At 40.3% G+C, this 19,440-nt stretch overlaps 1 protein-coding gene across 3 annotated transcripts in view; it reads left to right on the top strand.

Moving 5' to 3' along the window:
* Window positions 1-4,195, top strand: part of ecel1 (endothelin converting enzyme-like 1) — a 55,804-nt gene extending 51,609 nt beyond the window's left edge. For all 3 annotated transcript variants that reach the window (XM_024804810.2, XM_076892154.1, XM_076892155.1), the window contains 2 exons: window positions 2,339-2,415; window positions 2,655-4,195. In XM_024804810.2, coding sequence (XP_024660578.1) covers window positions 2,339-2,415; window positions 2,655-2,754 — 177 coding nt within the window. In that variant the 3' untranslated portion in view covers window positions 2,755-4,195. The remainder of the gene's footprint in view (window positions 1-2,338; window positions 2,416-2,654) is intronic.
* The last annotated feature ends 15,245 nt before the right edge of the window (window positions 4,196-19,440 follow it).

Here is a 19,440-nt window from a genome sequence, read left to right as displayed (position 1 = left end):
AAATAGGACATATAGACCTCACCTCTATACTATCCAGTATTGTCTGATCAGTTCAAATTTTGGCAAGGATTCATTTTATTACCAGTTCTTTGCCAGAAATTGTTAATATTTGACATTACAATATGCTGCCAGATCCCTATAGTAAGTAAAGGATGAATGTAGAACTTCAGTAACCTATTTCATTTAAAGTAAGTATTATAAAATTAACTTGAATTATTGAAAGTTGCTTAGCAGGGTAACGATTCCTCAAGAATCCCACAGGGCCAAATATTTAAAAACATTTCCATGACTATATATTCATTGTATACATTTACGTTTGTATGCATTGCAAAAGCATGAAGATTTGTTAATTTGGGATTCTAAATTGCGATAGGTCTAGTGATGAGTGTTAATCTTTTGTCTGTTTAGCTGTGTTGTCTAACACATGGACTGGCAAGTTGCTCAGGATAGACTAGAGGAAGAAGAGAAGTATTTATGCAGTCGAGCTGGAACTGACTTTAACCACAATGGATACAGCTGAGACATTTAATTTAGAGTTCATAACTTGACACGGAGCTCTGGGTAATTTTACCTCATCTGGGTATTTTAATAAAACTGTCTAAGATGCAATGCTCCCTCTAATTTTTCATGTGTCTGAGTGAACACACAAACTCCCTGAGCGGTCCCTTGGACCACTGTGAGCAACATTAGACGTGTGCACTGTGGTCACGCCAGCATCGAATCCATCCAAGTTACATCGTTTATTTAAATAATCAAATTACAGCATTTATGTTAGACTACTTTTAATTAACTGCTTTAGCCCACTTACAATGAAAATTGAAAAAAAATCCTGTTCATGACCTGTGAAGTATGTTAACACTATTGGAAGTAAAATTAACTTGAACTCCAAATTTGAAAACACAACTTTCTTTCTTTTTTCTTTTTTTTTTTATAAAGCTCTGACTTGTATTATGAGTATGAGTCTGTGGTCTGGGAGAGAGTCCTGTAACTCTGTCTGCAAAATACATTATATAATGACCAATGTTGTGCAATTACTTATATATTTACTTCTTCAAAAAAGTAACTGAGTTATGCTAACAACAAAAAAGTAACTGCTTTATGCTAACAACAAAGTATTTTGCAGCTGTTTACCTAAAAATGCAGCCAAGGCGTTTTCTTTTTTGTTTGTTTTTTAAATAAACATTTCAAACTATTTACAGAACAACCAGGTGTTCTGCATCAAATTTGATGCCACACAAATCATTTGTGCCACTCCAAAAATAATTTCTGTCCACTATGAGATAAAGGAGAACATCACAAGCCTGATACCTGCAGGCCTGACAACAGGAGATGTATCACTGCTGTAGCACCTGTAACATTCATTGTTCTGACACACACAACAAAACTATTGACTACACTGCACACTAACTACACAAGATTTGCGCTAAACATCACAAATCCCTCACATCTCAAAACACCACCGTCACTCCTAAAACTTCCCCCTTTCCTAAACAGCTAAATGCCATGTTGCCATATAATTTTTTGATTGGTCGACATGGTACTTTTTTCGACGAATAGGAAAGGGTGGGGTTTTTTGGTTTTGTTAACATAACTCTGGTTTTACGTATAAAGTCCACACTTTTTCTGTCAATTGTTCCGTCTGTCCTGTTCACATCTCCAATGGTTGTACACGCTGTCGTTAACGTGGCTTCGCTCCACATCAGCCACGCCGCTTTGCTAGCTAAAACACCGGCACATAAAGACGCTGTCATAGCCTGTCAGCCCGTTAGCTGCGTATATACGAATGTGAATCGCATTATTGGCTGGACTATGGGATAAGGTGGCATCGTTCTAATCCCATATGGGAGCAGCCAGTCACTTAATGACTAACACTGCAAAACAGAATTGTTAAAGTTTTAATTTCAATTCAGGTTAGATTTGTTGGTTTTTTTTGCGCAACGCAGATTTTCTGTGCGCAGAGACCGTGCCAGCAGTGCACAGTTGCGCGCGCAGCTTAGAGGGAACATTGCTCAGATGTGTTGAAGGGAATTATTCTCGTAAAACTGCTAACAGCTCCAATTAACTACAGGGAGCTCCAGCTGCTTTTTATAAGGGCTCCTGAAAAGATCAGGAAGTAGACGTTCATCTGAAAAGTACCTGCTTTAGCTCTTAAAACAAAAAGCACTGCACTTCCCTCTGAAACGTTTTGTGGTAGAAGTATTTAGTATTTTTTTAAAAAAAGAAATAATAGGTAACTCAAAATAGTATTTAATGCAAGTCACTTCCTCAAATGGGAGAAAGAGAATATATTCAGCACAGGCTGTCCCACTTCAACTAAAGTGCAATGTTCTCTTTTCAGAATTGGTGTATGAAGAGAAGATCTCAGTCCATCTACTTGCAACTGCTAACTGACAAACATGCACCAGAGCACTACAGGTACTGTGAAACACACCTGGATGCTGGGGTGGTGGAGGGGCCACTGACATACCAGAGGGAGAGATGGGGAATGTTGGTGTGGGTAATGTGGGTACGATGCAGTGCAGCTCAACTTGCCAGTTTGAACTACCTCAGAATAGGCACAATGAGGCTGGTTACATTACCTTTCTTAAGCTTTTCTTCATTTTTTTTATTCTCTGCATCACTACTAGCGCTTCCTGTGTTTCCTCCTTCTGTAGAGTGATCGGCAGCGTCTCTCAGTTTGATGAGTTTGCCCGTGTTTTCCACTGTCCGAAGAGTTCCCCGATGAATCCCACACACAAATGCTCCGTTTGGTGACCTCTCCATCTGGCATGGGATGACCTTCATGTTTAAACTCCAATCCAAACACCCACTCCCCTCCTACATCACCAGATCCAAAAGGATGGTACAGCGTTCAGCCCTTTCATGACTATGAAAGACACAGGAAGGAAATATATATTTTCAACATTATCATCATATATGTTGAGTTCTTATATTGATTGTCCATTAATAACTGTACTAATCGAACAAAGCATGGGTCACGTGACCATTTATTGTGTATGTGCGTGCGTGTGTGTGTGAGTGTGCGTGTGAGTGTGTGTATTATATGATTATGTATGTATACACTGTATCATTTGATTACATATATTTTTCTATGTTTACATTTATTTTCAAATCATCTATTTTTGTATTTAGCTCACACACAAAGATCTCCCAGTTATTAGATTTTTAATCAAGCAACATGTTTTCTCACTTGTTTCTCTCCTTTGTAGCATCAACTAGAAAAATTAATGCTCAGTGAAGATTAAAAATTCACAACTCATGTGATTTCAGTCCAGAATGTAAACTGACCGATTTACAAGAAAGCTGAGATGAGTAGCATCCTCGTGCCTGTCAGATCATCAGTGTTCTCTCTGTTTGGTATTGGATTTGTGTCATACTGCTGCACTCTTGTGGCTGCAGAGAGCAATGGTCAGTGTTCAATCGTCATGACTGTATCGTCTGGCATGCATTGGTCTCTTGTTATTGTGAGCGTTTGTAAAGTTTTTTAAATTTGTTGATTTTTTTTTCTTTTTAAAAAAAAACCACACAAAAAGAAGAAAGTAGACTCGTGTTTTTCTCAGGATGTGTAGCAAAGTGAAACGCCAAATGGATCTCTCCATTCGGCCTACATCTCAAAGGAGCCAGTATATCAATCAGTCAAACATCAGACAAAAGAAAAAAAAGATTGAGTTCCGTCACCAGAATTGAAAGCACATGGAACAACATGAGCTCTTTCTTTTCTCCTGGAGAACTTCTGCTATTGGACACTTCACATTTCCCATGTTTCCTCATGAACTCTGAGCAATTTCACACAACCTGGGACTCATCATACATTCACAGTAACTGAATGTATGATGAGTACATATAACGCAAGCCAACATACTGTACATTAAAGTGCAGCAATGATAGATGGAGAATCGTGCGTTTGTACAGTGTTACTTTAAAAAAACAACAAAAAAAACTTTTTGTATAAGGAATCTGTTGGTACAAAAAATTGAGACTTTTTGTACAGTAGAGGATTAAATAAGATGTTATGGGTGTACAGTTTGTTTTGAAGAGAGTGCATGTTTCCATACTGATCGACATTCTAACTCTGATCTATAAACATGGAGGACATCGCCCACACACTTCTGACTCTACAGCTGCTAGTTCACACGTGGCTGCTGTCTCTTCCTCTCTGTTGGTTGCTGTTTAATGTCTGAATAAACACAAAGGATCGGTGTGAGGCTGTCTGTGTGGGTCTGTGTGTGTGAGAGAGAAACATTACTCCTCTGTGTGTCAGGCTTTAGCACTGTGAGTGTGTTACCTTGCGGGCTTGTGTCCTCCTAAGATGAGAGCCAGCTCGCTTGGCCTCCCAGCACTGGCTAGTAGAAGTCCACCTCTGCCACTCTGCCTGCTGTTTGATTAGAACCTGCACAGCCTGGCTGGATTTATGGAAGCATGTGCACAGCAGAGGATAAACAAGCTGAGCAAACCACAAGGCTGTTTCAAGTGAGGAGGTTATCAGAGAAACCTGTGTTTCAATCAGTCTGGCACACTCAAATACCCAGTGCTCTTTCCAGAGTTCCTCCTTTAAGATTTCTCTTTACTGCTGCACTGTAAACAAGAAACTGTGTGCAGCATGGGCTCCACTTTTCGTGCATTTAAGATGTGTGCCCATAAAAAGGACCGGTTAAAGGTTTTTCACTCAATATGAGCAATAAGACTTTTATTAAGAGAATTTCTCTTGCTTCCAACCACTGAGGTGAAAACACCACCTATCACCCATACTGTCCAGTTTTTTGTTCAAATCTTTGCAATTTATCCTACTTAGATGTCATTCTCAATTAAATCTATTTTGTTTGTGTGACATCTCCAAATCTAACAATCCAATGTATGAATGCATATATACAAGGCAGTGCTGGCTTCACCTGTGCAAAGCCAAACCACACTAACTTTAAATCTGCCCACTGTCCTCTCTGGACCACTTGTTCACTCTGTAGTAGCTCTGACCACATCTGTGCTCTGTGATTTCCCCACAGATCAAACAGCAAATCCCAAAATTTGTGTGGCAAACTGATCCAACCTTCACTCTGAAGATCATCACTGGTGATAGACACACACAGCAGTTCTCAGTGGAAGAGCGCATATGTCCAAGCCCAAAGGTGGCACATGGGGTTAAATGCACTCAATATTCTTTCCAGCATTGGCTTGTGCACCTTGAATTTGTACCCCAAGCTGATTGTGAGCAGGGAGTACGAGTTTAAAGTCTCGAGGCTTCCGAGTGAGAACATTTGCTGCAAATGATCAGCACCGTGGTGTGTGCTATTGAGCTAAATGAAAAAAACCAAGATCCAAACCAACAAAATCTTTGCTCGGCACCTGCCCTACTTGCCAGTTTCCGCTCCCTGTGATTTTTTTCCTCTTCCCCCAAATGAAATTCAGACACAGCGGAGAACAGGAGTGCTGGAAGCAGCGCAGCACTCCTGACTTGATCTGCCACACTGCATCCAGATGCTGCAGTCGAGCTCCTTGTTGACAGTCTGGCTCTGGGGCACAAATTTATGATGCACAACCTCATTGTTGAATTTGTTGGTTTTTTAACTGTAGAGTGTCCTTATGCCGATACTTGTGACTGGGTGCTCCACCTGTGGGCTTGGAACTGTGGACACTTCCACTGACAACTGCTGTTCGGTCTTTAAGTTCACCAGGCGATGATCCTCAGCATAAAAATTGAGTCATTTTAATGCAGAAGTCGAGGTTTCCTCTGTGTACAAGTTTGAAGTCAGTGGTGAGATCATAGAGAGGGAGCCGTTCAAATGTTGCAGGAACACTGGAAGCGGAGCAGCACTTCCTAATGACTTAAATCAGATACTGTTTTTGATTTCGGTGGGCAGAGAAGCAGAACTTTTTGGCTGGACTTTGTATAAGAGGATAAAACAAAAGGATGTCTCAATGTTTAGACTCAAAACCATTTAGATATTTCTAGACGCATGGATGGGAAGGACGTTTTTCATTTGAAGGGACATTTTTGTCCATTTTAAACAAATCAAGAGACTGTGTTTTTCATGTTGATTGTGACTCTGAAGATTTAAAGAGAACATCACCAAAGACTGAAAATATCCCCCACACATACATCAAAAGGCCCAAACCTTTAGCCAGCAGTGCTTTAAAAGATCAGTGTGGTTCTCTGAAAGACTTTGGGGATTTAATAATGAAAAAGAAGATAAAGACACTTAGAGGCTTATTCCCACACATCAAATCAGGAGTTCCACGTGACTATTTTGCAAAGCACAAGTTGCAGAAGGTTTTGCTAACTAGCCTCAAGGTTTCAGTGGCTTCAAAGAGCAGCATCATTTATTTAAAGGAATAGCTGAAGCTTCACCTTGAACCAACAGGCAGCTGAGACAACAAACCTTTTAATGTCAATAAAAAGAAAATGAAAAAACAGGCTCAGCTGTACACATTTCACATGGAGTTTGCTGTGACCCTCCTCCTCCTCCTCATGCAGCTTCCCAATCCCATATCCTCCTATAAAGATCTCAGTCCAGAAGTGGATACTAATATCTAGTGTGGCTAGAACAAACATCAGTGCTGCAATCTCAATTTAAAAGAAACGCCATCAAAAGCTGTTTTGTTCTAATAATAATAATAATAATGGATTGGATTTATATAGCGCTTTACAATGCCACTATTCATTCACTCTCGCATTCATACACTGTTGGAGGCAAGCTACGGTTGTAGCCACAGCTGCCCTGGGGCAGACTGACACTCTATCATAACTCGAGATTGTAACTGTTAATATTCAGTCCAGTGTCTCCTTCAGAGTTTCAATTAGATCAGGTTGGAGACATTTATTTTTATATTAGAAAACAAATTATATCATTTTAGATTATATAATTCATTGTGTTTCATAAGTTGCTTAAAGGCAGCTTGAAAAAAGGGGAGATGCTAACTAAAAATGGCCCTAGCCTAATTCTTTATTCTGTTCAATTCTGTTTTATTTATATGAAGCAACAGTCGCCTCAAGGTGCTTTATATCGTAAGGCAACGATCCTATAATAATATAGATAAACCCCAACTATCAGATAACTCCCTATGAGCAAGCATTTGGCAAAAGTAGGAAGGGAAAACTATCTTTTAACAAGAAGAGGGCTCAGGGAGGGTCCAGCCCTCTGTTGCAAAGAATTGTGAGAGGAGGAAGTCGGGAAAAAGACACACTGTAAAGAGCAGCAGAGATTATTAATAAGTAATTATTAAATGCAGAGTGGTGTATAAGCACATAGTGGGTAAAAAAAAAAAAGTGAGTGAAGAAGAAACACTCAGTGCATCATGGGAGCCCCCGGCAGTCTAGTTCTATTTCCCTTTAACTAAGGGAGGATTCAGAGTCACCTGATCCAGCCCTAACTACAAGCTTGATCTAAAAGAAAAGTTTTAAGTTTAATCTTAAAAGTAGAAAAAGGGGTTTTGTGTCACAAATCAAAACTAGCAGTCAACTAGCAGTCTGAGAGCAAAGCGCTCTATAGAGCTGATATGATATTATGAGGCCTTTAAGATAAGACGGGGCCTGATTATTCCAGACCTTGCATGCAAGGAGAAGGATTTTAAATTTGTTTTTGTTTTTAACAGAAGAGAATGAAGAGAAGCCAGTATAGGAGAAATCTGCTCCCTCTTTCTAGTCCCTGTCACTGTAGTGAATCAACTGAAGGCTTTCCAGTTACTTTGTAGGACATCTTGATAATAACAAATGACAGTAATCCTGCCATGAAGTAATAAATGTATGGACTTTTTTGTTTTTAGGTTAGGTTTATCACCTCAGCTTCCTGTAAATCGCTGCTATTGTTGCTGGCTCCTCTGCCCTCTGATACGAGCCCTCTGTCGGGTAACCTGCTGTTTGAGTCTGTGCAGCTCATGGTGTCTCTGGGACAGAACGCCTGACTTTTCTGATAATAAACTGTTATTTTTAGCTAGAAAAGGTTTAAAAGAAAAAGAAAAGCCTGAGGTATAAGAAGAAGGCTCTGTGTTTACTTCTGTTACTTGATTGTTTACTTCTACTACATTGATGACCCATTAGCTACTTTATTTTGAGTGAAGCAGCACTGCAGTCAACAAAACAAAAACGTGATGAGAATTCTGTCAGCCTACACAGTTTAGTGCATCGCATCAAAGCAAAGCGCAGAGTCAGAGGTGAGCGTTTTTAATAAGGATTATGAGGACCCACATATATTTTCGTATCCACCTGAATTTATCAGCAGTTTTTCTGTTCTTTTGGTTTTGTTTTTTCGTTTTTTGGGGGGGTTTTTTGGAAGACTGAGATGGTGTTTAATCAGAGGTATGAACGGAGTGCTCATCAGGAGTACCTTGGATCACTTTGGGTCCACACATCAGTCTGATTCACCTGCACACACACTTATAACAGTTCTAGAAGTCATATAGTAAAATAGTCAATCATAGAAAAAGGGAGGAGAGAGGAGAATAAAGTATGCAAATGTTCTGCTTGTTTCATACTGTTCTAGCACATGTTCATGAAGCATAAGTAACAGAGAATGTTTATGTGTGAAGCGGTTTCACATGAGATTTCTCTGGATGTTTGAGTATAAACACCCTGCAGCTATTGTTGTGGGTGTCTGGCCTCTTACATCTGTATGTGCTGGATATGAATGATGTATTGCTGGTGCACTCATAGAAGCAGTACACAACTGAGTGTACAGATAGGCTAGCTAGTAAGTCCCAAACTGTTGGATTTTTAATCTAAATAACTTTGAGGTGGCATAGTAGTTGCTGTCCCTGTGTTTTACTATTTAAATCTACTATTGATCTTCTAATAATAATAGGCATAATATCACTTATTTCTGTATTTTTACATACAGTTATGGTTACAGACTGCCCAGGCAGTTGTCTTTAAAGTATAAATTTGATAAAAAATAAACAAACCCATAGTTATGGCAGTATTATCAGTGAACATGATTCTTCTGGCCATGACAAATTCAGCAGTCATTTGTTTTGTGATAGTGGTTTAGGACAGAGTCCAAATTCCCTCCCTGTATTACTGCTTCAGCCCATCCCTCCCCAGAGACTTCATAAGCTGTGATCAGTAGCAGTGGAGTACTTTGTACCTGCATATAAATTATAACTGAAAGCACAGTAATTATTTTTGCCAAACAAAATGAAAGGTTTACACTTTACCTCTTTTCAATGCAGCTTCTTCATTACAATTCAAAGTCTCCCTTACAGTGTCGCTTCTCAGCGCTTAGCTCTGCAGACAGATGATGAATCTTTGTCCAAGCTTTACATAACTCACTGTCTCTGCACCATGTAATGACAGCACGCCAGAGTCACTTGGGCTCACATCAGGCTCAGTGTGATGGGAGCAGGTGACTCTGGTCCTGAGACTGCTCCAGTTTCCTGTTGCTGATCAACACAGCCTGCTCCAGACTGTGGGCCAGACTACAAATGTCCTCAATGACTGTAACCGAGGCCATTTGTAAGCATTCCAGTTGGAGGATTTACATGCACACGGTATATACACAGCTTTCACTAGACAAATATTTTGTAAACTTAACTGAATTTACCCACTAGAGGGACCCATGGCAAAAAGGACTTGCTACCCTCCCTCTCTTCAGCATCCTGATCATTTTCAGTTCCTATAAGATACATGGGAACCTACATGTTATGGGACTGTTTTGTGTGTGTTTGTTGCGTTTTGTTTTGGGGGGTTTTGCCCAAAGCCCAGTACTCCTAACCTACAAAACAACATGCTCCCAACAACTTCATTAATCTGCAGCTTAGTTAGGAGTGTAAGAGGAATGGGTTTTAAGGAACATAAATAATTCACTTTTGATGCTGAGACTCAGCTGCAGCTAGTAGATAGTGGCCAATAACTGGACTGTTTGAAAGGTGTAGACCAAAGATAAAAATATAGAAGTGATGCTAAATGGATTCTGTTTTTTTCTCTGTGCCACACTAGTTTGTTGCATCTGTTTGCCTTTCCAAAGAAAAGAAAGGCAAAGGAATGAATGAGTGCAAAGGCGACATTACAGCTCTGGTGCGCAGGAGATCCTGGTGTTTCCTGACGTCCCTCTGAACCTGCACCCAGGAAGTTAATTCTGTTCACCACACTGTGTTTTTCATCTTATGTGCTGGTTGTTCATACTCATGTACCAGCTTTGGCAGTTTTTGCCAAAGTGAGTTGAAGTGTTTCACTCCAGGTAAGGACGAGCATGGTCATCTGGTTTTCAGAGGGAGAAAACTCAACGTCCAAATCAACGCCCTGAAACAACTTTCTGTGATTTCATCACCTGGATGATTGAGCCTCCATCAAGATAACACAAAATATTACCTATTAACTTTAACTGTAACTTAAACAAGCACATTCTTATGTAAAAAATGTCTGTGTGTGAAAATGAATAAATAAATGAAACAAGGTTTAAATTGAAGTCAGTATAAGCCATAATACACAGCTCACACTTTGAAAACACATCAGATCTCAGTGAGAAAAAAAATGCTGTCAACTCAAAAATGTGCTTGTATGCATGCCTGACAACTGATGTTGCTCTGGGGGAATCTTCTGCGTGCATATGCATAATCTGCGTGCGTGCAGAGTCCTGTCTGTGCCCCTCAACAATAATATTTAACTATTAATCACAGTTTTGCTAAATAAAAGGATCTGGCTTGCACCAATCACATGATCACTATTAACCAATGATCGCCCTTTACGGCAGAACGCGCTGGTTACGAGCCGGGAACGAGCTCACAAAGAGCACGCGCATTTTTAGCGGTCCGGAGCTGCAGGAGAAACACAAATTAACTCAGAGACACAGACTGATGCGACAAAACCAGTAAGTAGGTGTACAGCGCACACTGTAGTGTGTAGCACACAGGAGTATTAGCTTATTACGTACACGTTGGTAAGTTGTCTTGTTGCAACTGACGAACTGTATTTATTTAGTATTTATTTATTTATTGTCATTGTCAAGAACAATGAAATTGCGTTTGGGGCTTCCATACAACCCAAAAAAAGAGAAGAAAATAATAAATACCCCTTAAAACCCAAGTGTACATATTTAACCCAGTGTGACTCCAATGCAATAAGACAATCCTTAGCAATAATGTTCGTAGAAATTCAGACAAAGACCTGAGAAACATGACAAAATACAACAATGCAACCCATTCAATATTATTGTACTGTGAGATATGATATCAGATATTTAAGAAAGAGGGGGGGGGGCAGGAGGGGGAAGAGAATAAAGATATGATGCACCAATGCAGACCAGTTCATTGCTATTAAGAAGTTGGATATGGTTATTGTCCGTGAGAGGGGGGCAGAGAGTTCAGGAGACTCACAGCCTGTGGATACAGGCTGTTGGCCAGTCTGGATGTTCTGGCCTGTATAGACCTGTACCTTCTCCCTGAGGGCAGCAGATGGAAAAGGTGGCGCGCAGGGTGATGTTGGTTCCGCAGGATACTGTGCACCCTCCTCAGACAGCGAGTGGGGAAGATATTACTGATCTCTGGCAGACTTGTTCCAATAATTCTGCCAGCTTCTTTCACGACCCGCTGGAGTGCTTGCTGATCGGCCTTGGTGCAGCTGGGGAACCACACTAGAAATCCATACGTCAGAACGCTGCTGATGGCACAGTTGTAGAAGTTCAACATCAGAGATCTGGGAATGTGTGCGCTCCGCAGTCTCCTCAGGTAGTAGAGGTGCTGTTGGGCCTTCCGTACAACTGAGGTGATATGGTTGCCCCAGGACAGGTCCTCGGTCACAGTTACCCCCAAGAATTTAAAACTGCTCACCCTCTCCACCGCCTCACTGCCAATGAAGAGAGGCAGATGGTTGTTATGACCCCTCTTCCGGAAATCTACAATGATCTCCTTGGTCTTTTTGGTGTTTAAGACTAAGTTATTGTCGTGGCACCATGACTCTAGTTGTTGCACCTCTGTCCTATAGTTTGTCTCATCATTGTTGGATATAAGTCCGAGCACTGTAGTGTCATCTGCAAACTTAACAATGAGATTGGACGCGCAGGAGGAAATACAGTCATGGGTGAAGAGAGTGTATAGCAGAGGGCTCAGAACACACCCCTGAGGGGCACCGGTGTTGACCACAAGGGTGGAAGAGGTGTTCTTACCCACTCTGACACTCTGTCTACGGTTAGTGAGGAAGTCCACAATCCAGTTGCACAGAGAGGAGTTAAGTCCCAGTTGGTGGAGTTTGGGACGGAGTTTGTATGGCCGGATGGTATTAAAAGCCGAGCTGTAGTCTACAAAGAGGAGCCGTGCATAGGTATTCCTGTGTTCCAAGTGCTTCAGTAATGTGTGCAGCACTGTGGCGATCGCATCCTCGGTTGACCGGTTCTCCCTGTATGCAAACTGGTGCGAGTCCAGGGATGGTGGAAAAAGCAGCTCTGATGTGTTTAATGACCAGTCTCTCCAGGCATTTGGCGGGAATGGGGGTGAGTGCCACAGGTCTGAAATCGTTCAGACATGTGACATTTGACTGTTTTGGGATGGGAACGATGGTTGCTGCTTTGAAACAGGATGGTACCAGTGAACAGGACAACGAGGTGTTATATATAGAGGTGAAGACGTCCGCCAGGTCCGCAGCACAGTCTTTTAGCACCCGGCCCAGCACTCCATCCGGCCCGGCCGCCTTCCTGGTGTTAATGCTCCGGAACACACGCCTCAGCTCATGAGTGCTCAGGACCGGAGCAGGGTCGGTTGAGGGGAGAGGGGACAGGACAGGGTCGGTGTTCTCCCTGTCAAAACGGGCATAAAAGAGATTTAGATCCTCAGCCAGAGTAGAACTGTCGGCTGAGGGTGATGGTGTTCTTCTTTTGTAGTCCGTGATAGCCCTGATGCCCTCCCAGACCTGCCTTGGGTTTGTGTTGTTCTCAAACCTGGCCTCGATACGCCTCCTGTGCTGCTGCTTGGCAGTCTTGATGCCTCTTCTCAGGTTGGCCCTGGCAGCACTGTATGCCTCCTGGTCCCCGGATTTGAAAGCGTTGTTCCTTGTTCGAATAAGTTGTTGAACTCCGTGTGTCATCCAGGGTGGATTATTAGGGAACACACGGAATCGTTTCCAAGTTGTTACATTGTCCACACAGAAACAGATGTAGTCCAAGACAGTGGAGGTGTAACTGTCCAATGCGACACGATTGTCAGTGTCCTGCACCTTGAATACATCCCAGTCTGTGCAGTGGAAACAGTCCTGAACCATCGGAATAGCATCCTGCGGCCATGTTCTCACGGTTTTGGTTGTAATCCCAGTGCTCTTGATCTTTTGTGTGTATATTGGGTGTAGCAGGGTGTAACTGAAACAAACGAGCGTGCTGTGTTTGCAACAGCGCGACAAACATACCTGTCCTTTTATTAACTGCACAAGTAGTGCTGGTCATAGCTGCTGGCTACCTGTGTAAGGCTGTCATGGGTCTGTAGCTCTGTCACCGTTTTAGGGAACATATTTAGTTTTAAAGTATTTAGAAACATATTTAGTTTTAAAGTAAGTTTCCGGGCTTTTCCTGCCTTTCTGGGGAGATTATATTTCACTAAAAAACGATCTAATATGCATGTCCACATAATTATGCATTATTATAATTATAATATATTAAAAACACACGCTGTATTTTAAAGAACATACATTAAGAAGCAGATTATATTAGATTTATATTTTAAATAAGACAAAATTTGGATTTTACAGCAGTAAAATTATTGTATCTCTACAGTTTAAAAATGTAATAAGCTTTGCCCTGCACAGAGTGGATAGTGAAACAAATGGAATCATCATAATGACATTATTTCATATTTATTACTTCCCCCTCCTCATTGCTTTATTATTGTAGCTCTAGTAATAAATAATAATGTAAGGATTCTGGATCAGCACAGTGATGCCCATAGTATATACAGTATTCTGAAGAAGGTCTAAAATGTCACTGTGTGTGCGTGCATGTGTGTTTTATGTATATGGATTTTTTAAAATATTACTCATGATATAACATTGTCCAGACATGCCTGGTAAGGACATGAGGAGGAAACAGCAGGAGCTGTGTGAGGCTACTAAAGGCAGTGCTATAACATTTTTCTGTCATCATTTAGATTAAGTGCAAGAGTTGTTAGGTGTGGATAATTAGATTATAGTTTATTGCAATAACAAGTTGTGCCTTGTTCTCAGATAGACAGCAAGTGGAGAGTGATATATGAAATGATGGGATGGAAGGAAGAAGAGAAGCAAAGAGTGATTCACAGGCAGAGCCTAAATTATTTCTCACAGTTTTTTGTTGCCTTATGGTTCCAAGCGCTGTCACCAATCTTTGCATTTTGTTATTATCTCATGACATTTAATCAGCTACCATCTCTCTTATGGACTTTTTAATGTCTACAGTCTCAGATCAGCACAGCCCTGCCCTCCAGCACTATCCACAGCAACCCCTCAACAGCAACATTGTACCCATCAGGTAAAACATCGGCTACATTTGCTTTGCCTTGTTGCCCATATTAGATTCTTGATGAATGTGTGTTGTTGTTATTCAGCCTGGTTCAATGTGCCCCTTTTTAACTTTGAGCACCCGCCCCTTTAAACCTCTCTGCACAGCCCTGTTTGACATTACTATTTTTTGGAACAGTGTGGTAAAGAATGTAATAACTCTTCCAACTCCTTTTTAATCTTTAGATTTTTTTTCCCACATCAGCCATCTGTTTTCATTTTTTTTTAAAAACACTTAAACTTTATAAAGCTGACATTTTGGAATATTCACCTGCAACAAAGGCTGATAAACCAGAAATAATCAAAGCTTCACAGTTAAACACAATCTCTACGTATTTTTATCAGTACTAACTTTTACAAGTTGATATTAGTACTTCATAATATCCACTGATTCTTTCTTTTGCCTCCTGAGTCTTTAAGACTGCAGTTAATGTATGTTCAAGACCTATGCACAGGTTGTCTGCCTGCAGGTTAAAGCCCTTTAAACACGGCACAGTCTGCAGCCTTAATTATAAAACTAAGGCAGAAAACCAAAACGGACAATCACAAAATGTGTTTGTTATTTTGAGGTTTTTCCGTTTCTCCCAGAAGTACACAACAATAATCTGATGTGACATAATTACCTGAATGAACACAATATGACTCTAGAAAAGCAGCAAAAAATTTATTTCTGCATTAATGATTCCCAAAGCTGCTGAGCTGTAAGACACGGTCAGGTGGAGTGCACAATTTTGTAACTATCATACATTGTTACTGCAATATACAGCTAAACGAAAGTGTATGGAATGAATTCTTCTATTATTTCCTTCCCATGCACTCTTCCTCGTGCAAATGCAAATTCTAAAAGAAATAAATCCTAAAGAAATGCTTCAGTCAAACAGAAATTCATCTCTTTGAGCATTTGTTGAATTATGGAAACTATGAGTGCGTGACACGCAGGGCCGATCCAATTGTCAGTCAATGAGGAGGTTAATCAGGATTAAAAGAGACATGTTTCTTGTTTGAAGCAACTCACAGCTGAACAGCAACAAAGAAAAGATTACATTTTACTGATTTATATCAACAGCCAGGTTTCAGTAATCACTCCATTTTCAAAAAAAATGAATTGTTCAGGTTTTAAAGGCTTAAAAGTAGAGTTTATTTGACTTTTAAGAATAAAAACAAATGACTACAACAGCTCAACAAAGAGGACAGATTAAATGAAAAATGTTTGAACATCGACCAAACAGAAAACTGAGTTGTCCAGACTTGGTGAGTATCATTTATTAAAATAAGAAGACAACACTGATCTCTACTGAGGGTTTGTGTTTGTGTTCCCTTTCCTCACAGGCCTACTGGTTCTTGTCAGTCGCGTCCTCCATTGTCTGATCCTCCTGCACAAAGAATCTAAATACCTGTGCCCTCTGAACAGCCTCTGAAATACACAGTTTCAATACATTAAATTACTTCTATACATAAAACTGATGAGAATATTGGTGATTGCCTCTTATCTGTTGCTGTTCTCATTCTCCTAGTTTCTCAGGGCAAAGCTCCTGCTGTCTATCACAATGGCCCCAAAACAGAGAGAAGTCAATGCCATGATTAACAGATGAATAAATATGATGAATGAGATGAGTTCCTACCCTGACCTCTTTTAGCTGAGTGTCCAGATCACTCCTTTCACCTGCCGTGTCAGTGAGAACCAGATATAACTGATAATCAGAAAGACAGGAAAACATAGGACTGTTTGAGTTCTTGGTGTAACTTTACCCAACACACAAATTCAAATACTGTTTTGGGAAGCCTCCAGGTCTTTCCTCAGTGCTGTCTCTTCTTTTCCAGCTGTGCTCAGCTCAGCCTGCAGTTTTTCAGCACTTCTCTCCAGCAGCTGCTTCCCTACTGACCGCTCTCCCATGTGTGATGGAGGAGCTCCGCAGGAGGCGACCACAGTCCCCTTTGAGCCTCCACCTGACGAAAGAATTCCAGAATGGCTCATTGGTGTTGAGTGTCAGTGTCATTCAAGTGTGTGGCTAAAGAGTGCAGAGCACAGGCTGAGGACTCACAGCTTTTCCTGCAACTAAAACTTGTCTGTTAGCGTCACCTGCAGCTCACTGTGAAAGTTGCGCTTTTGCGCTTGCTTCTCTGCACACTCTCAGCCTCAAACACATGGAGAGATGGAAATCATGTGTTTGTGTCTGTGTGCGTGCAGTTCCTGTACATTCTCTTCTGTCAGTCAGCACAGGGCATAAATTACCAGGATCAATGACTTTGCATCTAACACAGGAGGATCAGACTGTTAAATTGTTAGTGTCGGTGCTCCCACACTGATAGTTCAATTTTTTTTTTCACTCAGTCCATCTCTGATCACTCATATTTGGAAAAATGTTCAACTAATTTCCCCCGTTCAAATCTTTTATTTGGGTAAGATACCACACATGCTTACGGATTTTCCTGCTAACTAAATGCAACAGTTGCTACTAAAAAACGCTATCAAAAAAGGTTCCCTGATGGTAAAATGGACTTTCATTTGATCAGTGCTGGAAAGGATGGACTGAGTTTATTAAATTGTTTAAATCAGGCTCCTGGTAAAAAAAACGAATTGCAGAATAAGTACGTCATATCTTGGCTGCACACACTTCCTTGAACTTTGTGTGATTTGTTTTGCTTTGTATCTCATCAGCTTTTTTTCCCCTCCTTTTTGTCTGCTTTGGTGTGAAGTGCTTGGATTTGTACGGTCTAATAGAACTAGTGGAGTGTTGTATGTCTTTTACTGATATGCTTTTTTCTTTAATAACAGGGATAAAAGGAATGGGCTTGGTGTAAATAACTGGTTTTAGTCATAAATCCATCCATGAAGCCAAGCATGGAAAAACTTAATGCAACTTTAAGTTTATTTGAATTTTGAATGTATAAAGTTTTATACAATTATTCCATGAAACATAGATGAAGCCTTGACTCTAACTGTCACTGTGATGGTCATGGCCTGCACTCAGCACCAGCTCCTTTCTGCCCTCTTTCAGCAATTTCAGGTGGACCTATTGTGCTCTCTCTCTCTAATCTCTACTGTTCTGTCAAATATATGGTGTTACAATAGTGGATTGTCAGATTAATTATGACGAAATTCCTGTGATCCATTACTCCAGGCTTCAGACCAATCTAAATAGTCAGTAACCATGTTTTTTTCCTACTTTTGACTCTGTGTAATGACGGAGATTACGGATGTCCTTAATATGGTCATAAAGCTGAAGCTGATATATATATATATATCTATATATATATATATATATATATATATATATATATATATATATATATATATATAGATATATATATATATATAGATATATATATATAGATATATATATATAGATAGATAGATAGATAGATAGATAGATAGATAGATAGATAGATAGATAGATAGATAGATAGATAGATAGATAGATAGATGTGAATACATGAAGGCAAGCTTAAAAGAATATTTTCATTCTGCCGCTTTACTAAAACTCGTACTAAAAACTGCTAAATTTGTATATATTTTTTCAAACTTTTGGAAAGAGCACCATTTCTCAAGCAGCACTGGCATCAGTTAATTAGCATTAATTACAAACGTTCAATCAAATGGCCCCATCACCAGTAAAAACACAAACATGAACAGCTTGTCCTGTCATTGCAGTATTGTAGTATTATTGTCCCCAGTGCCCCAACCCTCCCACCCATCCCCTGCACCTCTGTTTGAGCTCGGTCTCTTGTTAAGCCTTCTGGAGCTGGTTCCGGAGCCTAATCACCTCCTCACTGGAGGCCCGCTGCTCTTCTTCTCTCTCTTACATCAGTGCTGCCAGCTGCCACAGCAGAGGAGCTGCACAGGGAAAAACTGAGAGAAGAAAAAAATAAAAACATCTGGTTCAAACAAGAGCCAAATTCCAGCTCTTGTTTCTTTTAGAAAACAGCCATTGTTGTAACAAATCAATAAATTCCACCTTGTCTCATTTAACAGGATTACCTCTATTACCTGAGTGAGAATGACGCCGTTTTCTCTCAGTGTCCAAGTGGAAAATGGTGAGATTTAGGATGTGCAGCAGACTCCGAGTGTCACATACCACACTCACTAAAGAGAGCGATTTTTTCCGCAACATGGTCTCCTCTCAGAAAGCCCAGCACTTCCTCTGGGGGCACTTACAGGTGCTGAGTGGGATTGATCCTCTTTGGGAATCCCTGGGTTTGGTCCCTAGATATGATCAGTTTGGATGTGTTTGTAACAAGAGCTGCAGACTCTTCCTCAGCAAACAACAGGTGCTGCTACAGAAGAACCAGAATCTATGTCTGTGGGCCCAACATCAAGGGACACTGCAAAATATGAATTTAAGATAAGAGATAAGATAAGATAGAACTTTATTAATCCCTCGGGTGGGTTCCTCTGGGAAATTCGACTTCCAAAAAGCACAGCAACGACCGAAGTTACAGTTACAGAATTGTTATATATATATATATATATATACACACACACACACACACACACACACATATATAAATACAGAGACAAATATAAATAAAATATACAAAGGGGATAAATAGAATAAATAGGAATAAAAAATAAAAATACAAGTGAATTGCACATTTCAAGTATTGAGTCTATTGCACTGTTGACTATTTATTTGCTTACTTTAGAACTATGTATCACTTTTTAAAAAAGAGTAAACCGATATGTGAAATTTTGGAGAGAGTATGATCAGATATCATTATGCATGCATATATAGGGGGGAGAGAGAGAGAGAGAGAGAGAATTTTTCAGTACATGTTTTTAAGGTGGTAAATGTTCAAATATTCATAAAATGTGAACAAAAACACGTCCCTAAATAAGTGAGGAGCAATATCGAAACAAAGCGTTGAAATTCAATACGTTTCCAGTTCAGTCCTGCATTAAACTGAAGAACTGAAACGGCCACTGAAGACGTATTTAGAACTCGCGCTCGCCCCTCTGTGGCAGGTGTCCGCAATAGCAATCTGTACACAACTGCTAGATG

Source organism: Maylandia zebra, linkage group LG14 (genome assembly GCF_041146795.1).
Source record: "Maylandia zebra isolate NMK-2024a linkage group LG14, Mzebra_GT3a, whole genome shotgun sequence".
In the NCBI taxonomy this organism is placed as follows: domain Eukaryota; kingdom Metazoa; phylum Chordata; class Actinopteri; order Cichliformes; family Cichlidae; genus Maylandia; species Maylandia zebra.
The sequence above is the reverse complement of the archived record's forward strand: the minus strand, read 5'-3'. Positions and strand labels throughout refer to the sequence as shown.